Genomic DNA, 11,875 nt, shown 5'->3' on the forward strand with positions numbered 1-11,875 from the left:
AATATTCCTCTTGATTGATACACAGAAATGGAGGGGTGTATAGTGTTTACATAAGCCAAACTCCACATTTGTTACCTGAAAAACTGGGTTTGCTTCATGGTGGATCTCGAGCCAAAAGATATAAACAAGCCAAAGATTGGGAGAAGAAAGGATTATTATTCAGAGCAAGTAAGAACACAGTGACCTTTCCCAAAGCACTGTCTCCCGCCAGAGCCCGAGGCTTGTGTGATTGAAGTCAGGAGGGTCAGAGGAGGTCATCTCCACCCCTTCGGTGCAGTAGGTCTGGCGGCTGAGACTTGAGGCTCATCGTCACCAGTGAAACGGAACCGAGAGGCTACAGCCGGTGGACCACCTTGGCTGTGGTTACTGCTCTCGCCTGATGGCAGTGTTTGCTTCTGCGTTCCTTTTTCCCTTAGGACCAATTCCTAAGACCTGTTCAAGAGCCAGTATCCTGCCCAGGCTTAGATCACGGAATGGCTTTGGTCAAAATGGCTTCTCGTCTGTCAGGAAAGCCATGCCTGTTTCTCTTTCCCGGGACACCCTACTATGTCTGTGTGTGCATGCGTGCCCTACCATGCCTGCTTACACACACACACACCCCCCTACCGTGTCTGCTCACACACACACACACACACACACACACACACACGCGTTTCACCAGCCAGGACAAATAACATCTTTTCCTTTCTGGCAGCAAAAAGAAGTGATTCAGGTATCTGATTTCCGTGCTCTGGGAAACGCCACGTCTGCCTGCCGCGGGGAGGAGGCAGACGAAGCTCCGTCGCCCGTTTCCGTGGGGTGGTCGCGGCTCCCCGCGCCTGCGCCCGCCTCCTCCCCACGCGGCGGCCTGCCCCGGTGCTGGGCGACGAAGTGGAAAGTCAGACAGGGACGGCAGCTTCTACCCGGGAGCTCAGCGGAAAGCGGCGCAGCCTAGCTCGGGGGCACAGGCTCGGCGCGCGTCTCAGAAAGAGCCCGGGCCAGGCGGGGAGGGCCGAGGTCGCGGGGGGCTTCCGGGGGCGAGGGCGGCTCGGCGCCCGCCTCGGGGCACGTCTGCCCCGGCGCCGCCAGGCCCCGCCCCCAGGGCCCCGCCCTGGCCGTGACCCTAACTCCCGCCTGGCGGAAGACGCGGCTCGGCCCTCAGGTCTGCGGCGGCTGGAGGTGAGATCGCGGTCCGGGGGCGAGCGGGGCGCCGCGGCACTTCGGGGTCCTCCGGCCACTGACCGCGGGGCTGCTGACTCCCGGGCCCGAGAAAAGGCGGGGGCCGGGGGGACCGGGAGTCCTCTCCCTAGGGTGGCCCCGGCCCGCCCCTGCGCTCACCCCAGACCCCCGGACACACGCGGGGCCTCCGGCGGGCGTGGAGGGCGGCGGCGGCCCTGGGTGGCCGCCGCTCCCTGCCGCCCCGCGCGCCCCGCAGAGGTAACCGCGCTGCGCCGGGGGGGAGGCTGGGCCGTACCCGAGGCGGAAGGGACGCAGGCGTGTGTCCGGCGCGGTCTTGCGCAGCAGCTTTTAAGTCGCCGCGCTTTTAAGCGTTAATTCGGGGCCGTTACTGAGATCCTGGGCCGTGACTCAGGGCTACGGAGCAGCCCAGCTGGTGGGAGTCCTGATTCCCAGGGAGGCCGTGGGTGGGACGCGTGGTTGTTCCTGCCCAGATCAGGCAGGCTCACCGGGGGCTTGTGAGGAGGCTGTACACACAGCGTCTTTGGGGATGTTTATACTTTCTCGTGGATTTTCAAAGGGATGGGTGTCCATTGGAAGCTATGAAGCCCCGGCGTCAACGGAGGGATACTCAGAAGTCGGGTCAGGGCTGGGGCGTCTCAGCTGCTGGTATCTGCCTCCTACCAGGGAGAGCCGAGTGCCCTCCTGTCAGGCTGGGAGTCAGGGAGCTTCAGGGCGAGGGCGCAGGTGGGGAGCAGTGTGGGTCCGTGGGGCCTGGGACCGCCTGCTGGCCCCCTTCCTGGGATGACAGGACTCTGAGTCAGGGTTTGGCTGGCCACACCCTGGCCTGGGGGCAGGGGGGGGGGGGGCGGCGGGGTGGGTCTGGTTTTGCTCTGCGCAGTGAGCCGGGTGGCCTCTGCAGGGATGGCCTGTCCGCATGAGGACATGTGAAGTGGCCGGTTACCCGAGCCCTGGCCTCGGTTTCTCAGCAGGCTCCCTACTAGGACGTGCAGGCGTAAATCTGTGACTCTTGCCCGATTGTCGGCGCTAGAGCTTTCCCAGCAAGAAAGGAATGAGAGCCTTTGCCTGGCTGGCTTTCTGCCCACTGTGGGCTCCATCAGCCTGCAGATGGAGGGGCGTCCCCTGTTCAGCCAGGCCGGGGCCGTGCCAGGCACAGACACACACGAGTGAGACACTGTTCTCAGGAACCTGGGGTCCCCGCAAGCAGGAATCTCACATGGGCCTGGGTCACCCTGTCTCCGGAGACCTGGGAAGGCATGGCTTCCAGGCGCGAGTCTTCACTGAATGCTTGCTCTTTGTATGAAACCCACTCCCTGCCCTGAACCTGGGCAGCCCCCCAGCTCCTGGCTCCCCGAGGGCTCCTCTCCTGCGGGCCCCGCCTTCTGGGCCACAGGCAGCAGCAGCTCTGCGTGGCCCTGCTGAGGTCTCAGGGCCTGTGCCCTCCTATCCCAGACCTGCTGGCCAGAGGCCTCCCTCCTCTCAGCCTCCTTGGTGAGCTGGCTTCTCGGGGGGCAGGTCCCCGGGCTGAGTCAGAGTGGGGCGGAGGACATGCCCTGCACCGATTACAAGCTCCCAGAGGGGATCTGTAAGCAGGCACCCCAGGGTGCCACTCAAGAGTGCACCGTCGAGTGCAGGCCACTGGGCCTGGAGTCCCCACCCCACCTGCTGCGTCCTGTCCAGGGCCCTTGAAGCTGGTGCCCCTGAGGAGCTGCTGGTGACCACAGGCACCTGCCCCCCACGCAGCTGCTTCGGGGCAGGGAGGGCCCAGGTGCATCCTGGGGGTCGGCTCCAGCCCCTGTGCCCCCAGCTGAGTCTCCAGGCTTTCTGGCCCACGGGCCCCCTCCTCTCCACCCGCCCTCGTTCAGGCAGGGGAGAGGCAGAACTTTGGGTGGCTGGCACAGGTTTCCACTTCCTCCTGGGTAGGCGGTGCCCAGGAGGCTACGAATGGGGGCTGGGGGATGAGAGTTGCCTCTGCTCCGGCCACGGCACCCCTGAGCTCTGCGGCCTGTGGTGTCTTCAGCGGGGAGCCCCCTCCCACTCCTGATCCTGGCGGTGAGGTGGATAGAGGTGCTGAAGCAGGGAAACACGGCAGGCAGGAACCTCTCCTGGGGTGTCTGGGGCCCTGTGGGGTGCTCCCCGCCAGTGGCTGTGGCCCGTCAGACCTTGAGAGCTTGGCTGAAATGTTTTCCTTCTTCCCCTGCCTCTGCCAGGAAACCCTTCACTTCACACCATGAAGCTGGACATCCAGTGTGAGCAGCTCAGCGACGCCCGCTGGACGGAGCTGCTGCCTCTGATCCAGCAGTACGAGGTGGTCAGGTAGGACCGCTGTGCCCACCAACCTGGGGGGCCACCCTCCCGGGGGTGAGCTGTGCTCCCAGGTCATGGGGGGCCACCCTCCGGGGGTGAGCTGTGCTCCCAGGTCATGGGGGGCCACCCTCCTGGGGGTGAGCTGTGCTCCCAGGTCATGGGGGGCCACCCTCCGGGGGTGAGCTGTGCTCCCAGGTCATGGGGGGCCACCCTCCCGGGGTGAGCTGTGCTCCCAGGTCATGGGGGGCCACCCTCCCGGGGTGAGCTGTGCTCCCAGGTCATGGGGGGCCACCCTCTGGGGGTGAGCTGTGCTCCCAGGTCATGGGGGGCCACCCTCCCGGGGTGAGCTGTGCTCCCAGGTCACGTCACTTAGAGAAAGTCGAGGTGACAGTCGCTCAGTCGTGTCCAACTCTTCGCGACCCCATGGACTGTAGCCCACCCCAATCCTCTGTCCATGGGCTTTTCAGGCAAGAAAACTGGAGTGGGTTGCCATTCCCTTCTCCAGGGGATCTTCCTGAACCAGGGATCGAACTTGGGTCTCCCTTACTGCAGGCAGACTCTCTACTGTCTGAGCCACCAGGGAAGCCCTTACACTTGTAGACGCTTGATATAAACCTTGCATGGTTTTCTGCGGCGTGAAGTATTACTCTTTCTGTACTTTTCCAGCCATTTGAAGGTAAACTCATTCTGGCTGGGCCTGCAGGTCAGAGCGTCCCCTTCCCCTGGGCACGAAGTTGCTGCAGCCCGCTCATGGGGGCAGTCTGCCCCCTGCCCTGGCCAGGCTGTGGTCGAATCTGAGCCCAGACTAGCCCTCTAACCCAGAAGTTCCTCAGGGCTCACAAGCAAGAGACAAGAGCCTGTCTGCTTCACGTTTTCCTTTTGGGTTTATTTGAAGTAGTTTTAGGTTTACGGAAGAGTCACAAAACGAGGCAGGGTCCCCTGTGCCCCGTCACCTGGGGCGCTGGTCAAGGTGAGGCGCCCGACATGGCCTGGACTCAACGTCACCAGCTTTTCCGAGAGCGCCGTGCAGGCCCCCACGGCCCCTCCCGTCTGTGATGGCCTCTCTGTCCCCCTTGTCCTTGGCTGCCTGACGGTGGGGTCTGCTCGCTGGGGCTCTGGTGAAAGTCCCTCTGACACCTTCCCGTGGTTGAGTCACACGTCTTTGGGAAGACAACAGAATGACATTGTGTCCTGCCTGGCATGCTGTACCGTGGAGATATTGTCCCAGGGGTGCCACATGGTCACCCCCGGTGGTCACCGTGGCTGCTGATGAGGGGGTGTTGCCGGTTCTCAGGGTGAGACACCTTCAGGCTCTGCTAACATTTTGCTTCTGCTCAGAGCTTTGCCCACCCATCTTTGCATCTGTTGGTGGGTCTTGCCAGACAGCATTACTAGGACTTCGTCAGCTGGGAGTGTAGTTTCTGCCTTCCTTCCACGTTTCTCGATTGTCTTTTCCGGGCGACAGCTGGCGCCCCTCCCACCTGGGTCCACTCGATTGTTTACTTGGTTGCCTGGCGGTGGTGCTGGGTCGCGCTCTGGCGCGTCCCGCGCTGGCCTCCCTGGGACCTGCAGCGGGCCTGTGCCCTCGAGCTGCTCCGTCTGGGTCTGGTTTCTCTTCCTGGAAGTGGACAGGCGCCGTACCTGCTGCCTGTGCCCCGTGGAAGGTGTGGGGGCACACGTCCCTACACGTGTCGTTATCTTAACAGGTTCACGAGCTGATCTGGTCACTTCTTTCTCTTTCATTGTAAGATGTGCTGTGACCTGCATTGTTCAGTTCTTGGCCCAAGTGAAAGGTTGTTGCTGAGCCGTGAAAGACACTGGGATTCTTGGCCTCCGCAGGAGAGGAATTCAATCCAGGGCCAGTGACGAGGCTTGATCGCTCAGAGCTTTTGTGTGATAAAGTTTTATTAAAGCATAAAGGAGATAGAGACAGCTTCTGACACAGACATCAGAAGGGGGCACAAAGAGTGTCCCCCTGCACTAGCATCCATCTGTAGCTGGATGTTATATAGCTACTAGCAGTCTGCTAATTAGAGAAAGGGCTTCCCCTGTGGCTCAGCTGGTAAAGAATCCACCTGTAATGCGGAGACCTGGGTTCGATCCCTGGCTTGGGAAGATCCCCTGGAGAAGGGAAGGGCTACCCACTCCAGTATCCTGGCCTGGAGAATTCCACGGACTGTAAAGTCCATGGGGTTGCAAAGAGTCAGACACAACTGAGCAGTCATGCCCTCCAGGAGTCTATTTCCCAGCCCTGTGTCAGTTCTGGCAGCTCAGTGGTGGGGTCAATGGCGACCTCCTCCAAGAGGGCTCATGCCACACCCAGGTCTGCAGCCCACTGCTCACCTGTGCCTCCAGTGAACTAAGGAGGACTGGAAGGGGTGAATTTAACTCAGATGACCATCATATCTACTACTGTGGGCAAGAATCACCTATAAGAAATGGGGTAGCCATCACAGTCAACAGAAGAGTCCAAAGTGCAATACTTGGATGCAGTCTCAAAAATGACAGAATGATCCCTGTTCATTTCCAAGGCAAACCATTCGATATCACGGTAATCCAAGTCTATGCCCCGACCAGTAACGCTGAAGAAGCCCAAGTTGAACGTGTCTATGAAGACCTACAAGACCTTTTAGAACTAAAACCCAAAAAAGATGTCCTTTTCATTATAGGGGACTGGGATGCAAAAGTAGGAAGTCAAGAAACACCTGGAGTAACAGGCAAATTTGGCCTTGGAATACGGAATGAGGCAGGGCAAAGACTAATAGAGTTTTGCCAAGAAAATGCACTGGTCATAACAAACACCCTCTTCCAACAACACAAGAGAAGACTCTGTACATGGACATCACCAGATGGTCAACACCGAAATCAGATTGATTATATTCTTTGCAGCCAAAGATGGAGAAGCTCTATACAGTCAACAAAAACAAGACCAGGAGCTGACTGTGGCTCAGATCATGAGCTCCTTATTGCCAAATTCAGACTTAAATTGAAGAAAGTAGGGAAAACCATTAGACCATTCAGGTATGACCTAAATCAAATCCCTTATGATTATACAGTGGAAGCGAGAAATAGATTTAGATCTGATAGATAGAGTGCCTGATGAACTATGGATGGAGGTTTGTGACATTGTACGGGAGACAGGGATCAAGACCATCCCCATGGAAAAGAAATGCAAAAAAGGAAAATGGCTGTCTGAGGAGGCCTTACAAATAGCTGTGAAAAAAAGAGAAGCAAAAAGCAAAGGAGAAAAGGAAAGATATACCCATTTGAATGCAGAGTTCCAAAGAATAGTAAGGAGAGATAAGAAAGCCTTCCTCAGTGATCTGTGCAAAGAAATAGAGGAAAACAATAGAATGGGAAAGACTAGAGGTCTCTTCAAGAAAATTAGAGATACCAAGGGAACATTTCATACAAAGATGGGCTCAATAAAGGACAGAAATGGTATGGACCTAACAGAAGCAGAAGATATTAAGAAGAGGTGGCAAGAATACACAGAAGAACTATACAAAAAAGATCTTCATGACCCAAATAACCATGATGGTGTGATCACTCACCTAGAGCCAGACATCCTGGAATGTGAAGTCAAGTGGGCCTTAGGAAGCATCACTACGAACAAAGCTAGTGGAGGTGATGCAATTCCAGTTGAGCTATTTCCAGTCCTAAAAGATGATGCTGTGAAAGTGCTGCACTCAATATGCCAGCAAATTTGGAAAACTCAGCAGTGGCCACAGGACTGGAAAAGGTCAGTTTTCATTCCAATCCCAAAGAAAAGCAATGCCAAAGAATGCTCAAACTACTGCACGATTGCACTCATCTCACACGCTAGTAAAGTAATGCTCAAAATTCTCCAAGCCAGGCTTCAGCAGTACGTGAACCGTGAACTTCCAGATGTTCAAGCTGGTTTTAGAAAAGGCAGAGGAACCAGAGATCAAATTGCCAACATCTGCTGGATCATCGAAAAAGCAAGAGAGTTCCAGAAAAAACGTCTACTTCTGCTTTATTGACTACGCCAAAGCCTTTGACTGTGGGGATCACAATAAACTGTGGAAAATTCTTCAAGAGATGGGAATACCAGACCACCTTACCTGCCTCTTGAGAAACCTATATGCGGGTCAGGAAGCAACAGTTAGAACTGGACATGGAACAACAGACTGGTTCCAAATATGAAAAGGAGTACGTCAAGGCTGTATATTGTCACCCTGCTTATTTAACTTATATGCAGAGTACATCATGAGAAATACTGGGCTGGAGGAAGCACAAGCTGGAATCAAGATTGCCGGGAGAAATATCAATAACTTCAGATACGCAGATGACGCCACCCTTAGGCCAGAAAGTGAAGAAGAGCCTCTTGATGAAAGAGTGAAAAAGTTGGCTTAAACCTCAACATTCAGAAAACTAAGATCATGGCATCCCGTCCCATCACTTCATGAAAAATAGATGGGGAAACAGTGAGAAGAGTGGCAGGTTTTATTTTTCTGGGCTCCAAAATCACTGCAGATGGTGACTGCAGCCATGAAATTAAAAGATGCTTACTCCTTGGAAGGAAAGTTATGACCAACCTAGAGAACATATTAAAAACCAAAGACATTACTTTACCAACAAAGGTCCATCTCGTCAAGGCTGTGGTTTTTCCAGTAGTCATGTATGGATGTGATAGTTGGACTATAAAGAAAGCTGAGCACCGAAGAATTGATGCTTTTGAACTGTGGTGTTGGAGAAGACTCTTGAGAGTCCCTTGGATAGCAAGGAAATCCAACCAGTACACCCTAAAGGAAATCCTTCCTGAATATTCATTGGAAGGACTGATGTTGAAGCTGAAACTCCAAGACTTTGGCCACCTGATGTGAAGAACTGACTCATTGGAAAAGACCCTGATGCTGGGAAAGATTGAGGGCAGGAAGAGAAGGGGATGACAGAGGATGAGATGGTTGGATGGCATCAGCAACTCAGTGGACATGAGTTTGGGTAAACTCCGGGAGTTGGTGATGGACAGGGAGGCCTCGTGTGCTGCAGTTCATGGGGTTGCAAAGAGTCGGACATGACTGAGTGACTGAACTGAGCTGAATTAGAGAAAGGAGATGTCCCAAAACTCAGAGACTGGCACCAGGCCCCTCACCCACAACATGCATTTTGAGATAACATTGGCAGCTGGTGAGTCATCCTGAGCCATGAAACAGTTGACAGAAGTCTTGAGGAAAGGCAGGTTTCCAAGTAAAGACATCGTGTCATTAACATAGTGTAAGAGAACATTTGCATGAGTAAAACATACTGGTTAGTCAAGTGGGCTCTTAGGCAGAACCAACTTGAAGACCGAGTCTAGGGTGAATACACAGTTCATTAACATAGCTTGAGAAAAGCATTTGCGTGAGAAAAATGCTTGGTTAGCTCAAGGTTGAGAAGAGTTCTGCTGGAACCAGGTGTTGTCATGGCAACGCAGAGTTTTAAAAGAAGCCTTTTGTAAATTTGTGGAGAAGGAAAAAAACCTAACACTTGCAGTTTGTCTCCTCTGCCGCTTGAGAGAGAGTGAGTGTCTGACCCTTGCAGCCTGCCTCCGGTTTGGTGCCTGTGGCCTTCCTGCCTGGTGCCCTGTCGCGGGATGCTCCCCGGCCGCCGTGTGCAGTGACGGTGTGTCTGCCCGCAGGCTGGACGACTGCGGCCTCACGGAGGTGCGCTGCAAGGACATCGGGTCCGCACTGCAGGCCAACGCGTCCCTGACGGAGCTCAGCCTGCGCACCAACGAGCTCGGCGACGGCGGCGTGCTCCTGGTGCTCCAGGGCCTGCAGAGCCCCACCTGCAAGATCCAGAAGCTCAGGTGCGGCGCTTGGGTGGGCTGGCCCTGGGCCCCGAGTCTCCCACAGCCTAGGTGGCTTGTCTTCGGCGGGGGGGGGGTTGGCTGGCTCTCAGGCCCCCTGACGGCCCGTGTCTCCAGCCTCCAAAACTGCTGCCTGACGGAGGCTGGCTGCGGAGTCCTGCCGGGCGTGCTGCGCTCCCTGCCCACCCTGCGGGAGCTGCACCTCAGCGACAACCCGCTGGGGGATGCCGGCCTGCGGCTGCTCTGTGAGGGGCTCCTGGACCCCCGGTGCCGCCTGGAGAAGCTGCAGTGAGTGTGCCTGCCCGGGGCCCTGCGTGGCCTCAACCACCCCGGGCACCCCCAGCCCTGTTCTCACCCATCCCCTGCGTTGTGCGGAGTGTCTGCCCTGGGCAGGTCCCCTCCCAGCTCATCGCCTGCGGGGAGCTTTGAGGCGGCCCTGTGGCCCTGGGGAGCCTAGATGGGGTCAGTGTTGGCTGGAGGAGGCTGAGCCCGAAAGGCCCAGCTGGGCCAGGTCTCTACCAGGGAGACAGCCCCTGGCCCCTGTGCTGTCCCACCTGGGAGCCCGACAGCCTCTGCTGTCCTCTTCACTGAGGCGGGGGGAAACGAGACCGGACAGGTGCCCTCCAGGCCAGGCTCAGGGCTGACCACCGCTTGCCCCCAGGCTGGAGTACTGCAGCCTGACAGCCGCCAGCTGCGAGCCCCTGGCCGCGGTGCTCAGGGCCACGCGGGACCTGAAGGAGCTCGTGGTGAGCAACAATGACATCGGCGAGGCCGGGGTCCAGGCGCTGTGCCGGGGCCTGGCGGAGTCTGCTTGCCAGCTGGAGACTCTCAAGTAAGCTGCTGTCGGGAGTGGGGCGGGGCAGGGGGCACGGGCGGGCATGGGGTTGGGGGCTCCCCAGCTCCCGGCGCCTCTCGTGCCCCCAGATTGGAGAACTGCGGCCTCACGGCGGCCAACTGCAAAGACCTGTGTGGGATCGTGGCCTCCCAGGCCTCGCTGAAGGACCTGGACCTGGGCAGCAACCGGCTGGGCGACGCGGGCCTTGCGGAGCTGTGCCCCGGGCTGCTGAGCCCCAGCTCCCAGCTCAGGACCCTGTGGTGAGTCCGCCCCCGGGTGGGGCGGGCAGACGGGCACCCGCGCGTGTCAGGGTCTCTGTGTTGACGGGGACCCCACCCCGCAGGCTCTGGGAGTGTGACCTCACCGTCAGCGGCTGCAGAGAGCTCTGCCGCGTCCTCCAGGCCAAGGAGGCCCTGAAGGAGCTGAGTCTGGCGGGCAACAGCCTGGGGGACGAGGGCGCCCAGCTGCTGTGCGAGAGCCTGCTGCAGCCCGGCTGCCAGCTGGAGTCCCTGTGGTGAGGGGGCCGCAGGGCGTGTGGGGGCTGGAGGCCCCGGGCGCTCGGGGATGAACTTGGGGGATACGGGGCGGCGACAGCACTGGGGCCCTGGAGGACCGGCCAGGAGGGCACCGTGGCCGCCTGAGGACAGGCGCACTCGGGGCTTGGGCCCCCGGGGGCCTCCCAGGGCCCCGCAGAAGTTTGGGCAGAGGTGACTGCAGCCCCTGCCGCCCTCAGGGTGAAGTCCTGCGGGTTTACGGCCGCCTGCTGCCAGCACTTCAGCTCTATGCTGACCCAGAACAAGCATCTCTTGGAGCTGCAGCTGAGCAGCAACCCGCTGGGCGACGCGGGCGTCCACGTGCTGTGCCAGGCCCTGGGCCAGCCGGGCACTGTGCTGCGGGTGCTCTGGTGAGCTGCTGGGGGGTATGTCCACCGGGGCTGACGGTGGGGATGGCCAGGACCTAGACCCCCTGGCACCCCACTATCTGGTGGCCACCTGGGGGCGCGCCCTCCACCTGACCGTAGCTCCGCCCTCTGCCCAGGGTGGGCGACTGTGAGCTGACGAACAGCAGCTGTGGCGGCCTGGCCTCACTCCTGCTGGCCAGCCCCAGCCTGCGGGAGCTGGACCTGAGCAATAACGGCCTGGGCGACCCCGGCGTCCTGCAGCTGCTGGGCAGCCTGGAGCAGCCCGCCTGCAGCCTGGAGCAGCTGGTGTGAGTGGCCGTGGGGTGGGGGTGGCGGGGCGTAGGTGGGCAGGGGCAGGCAGGTGAGGTGAGAAGCCGGGGTGGGGGGCTCGGCTCCTCTCACCCCCTCCCCGCCCCGCTTCCCCCCGCAGCCTGTACGACATCTACTGGACCGAGGCAGTGGACGAGCGCCTGCGGGCTGTGGAGGAGAGCAAGCCTGGCCTGCGGATCATCTCCTGAGCCCCGTCCCCCACGGGGCGTTAACTGAGAAAAGGTCAAGTCAGCTCATTTCTGGCGGAGAATCTTAGGCACTTTATTAAAACTCCTTTTTGGCAGCAGGCGTCTTTGTCCACACTTGTCCCCACGAGGTGCTGGTGTAGAGGGAGTGAGGTTTTCACGAGCGCCTGCAGTGGCTTGAAGCGGGTCAGAGGTCCGGAGTCTGGGCCAGGAGTGTGCCCGGCAGGCTCCTCCACAGGGGTCTGGCCTGAGCTCCCAGGTGCTGGCAGGACCCCTGCACCCCACCCAGGCCTTCCTCCAGTTTGTGAGAAGAGCGTCCCAGCTGCACT

General features: G+C 58.7%; 1 protein-coding gene across 2 annotated transcripts; it reads left to right on the top strand.

The window, feature by feature from the left end:
* Window positions 1-1,001: 1,001 nt before the first annotated feature.
* Window positions 1,002-11,644, top strand: RNH1 (ribonuclease/angiogenin inhibitor 1). Of its 2 annotated transcripts, none has more exons than XM_070782573.1 (10): window positions 1,002-1,158; window positions 3,387-3,492; window positions 9,125-9,295; window positions 9,413-9,583; window positions 9,957-10,127; window positions 10,220-10,390; window positions 10,474-10,644; window positions 10,864-11,034; window positions 11,169-11,339; window positions 11,462-11,644. In XM_070782573.1, the coding sequence occupies exons 2-10, from the start codon at window positions 3,407-3,409 to the stop codon at window positions 11,547-11,549; spliced, it is 1,371 nt and encodes a 456-aa protein (XP_070638674.1). In that variant the 5' UTR covers window positions 1,002-1,158; window positions 3,387-3,406; the 3' UTR covers window positions 11,550-11,644. The 2 variants fall into 2 exon arrangements, with proteins under 2 accessions (XP_070638674.1, XP_070638675.1); XM_070782574.1 differs by lacking the exon at window positions 1,002-1,158 and adding an exon at window positions 1,394-1,416.
* The last annotated feature ends 231 nt before the right edge of the window (window positions 11,645-11,875 follow it).

Source organism: Bos indicus, chromosome 29 (genome assembly GCF_029378745.1).
Source record: "Bos indicus isolate NIAB-ARS_2022 breed Sahiwal x Tharparkar chromosome 29, NIAB-ARS_B.indTharparkar_mat_pri_1.0, whole genome shotgun sequence".
Classification (NCBI taxonomy): Eukaryota; Metazoa; Chordata; class Mammalia; order Artiodactyla; family Bovidae; genus Bos; species Bos indicus.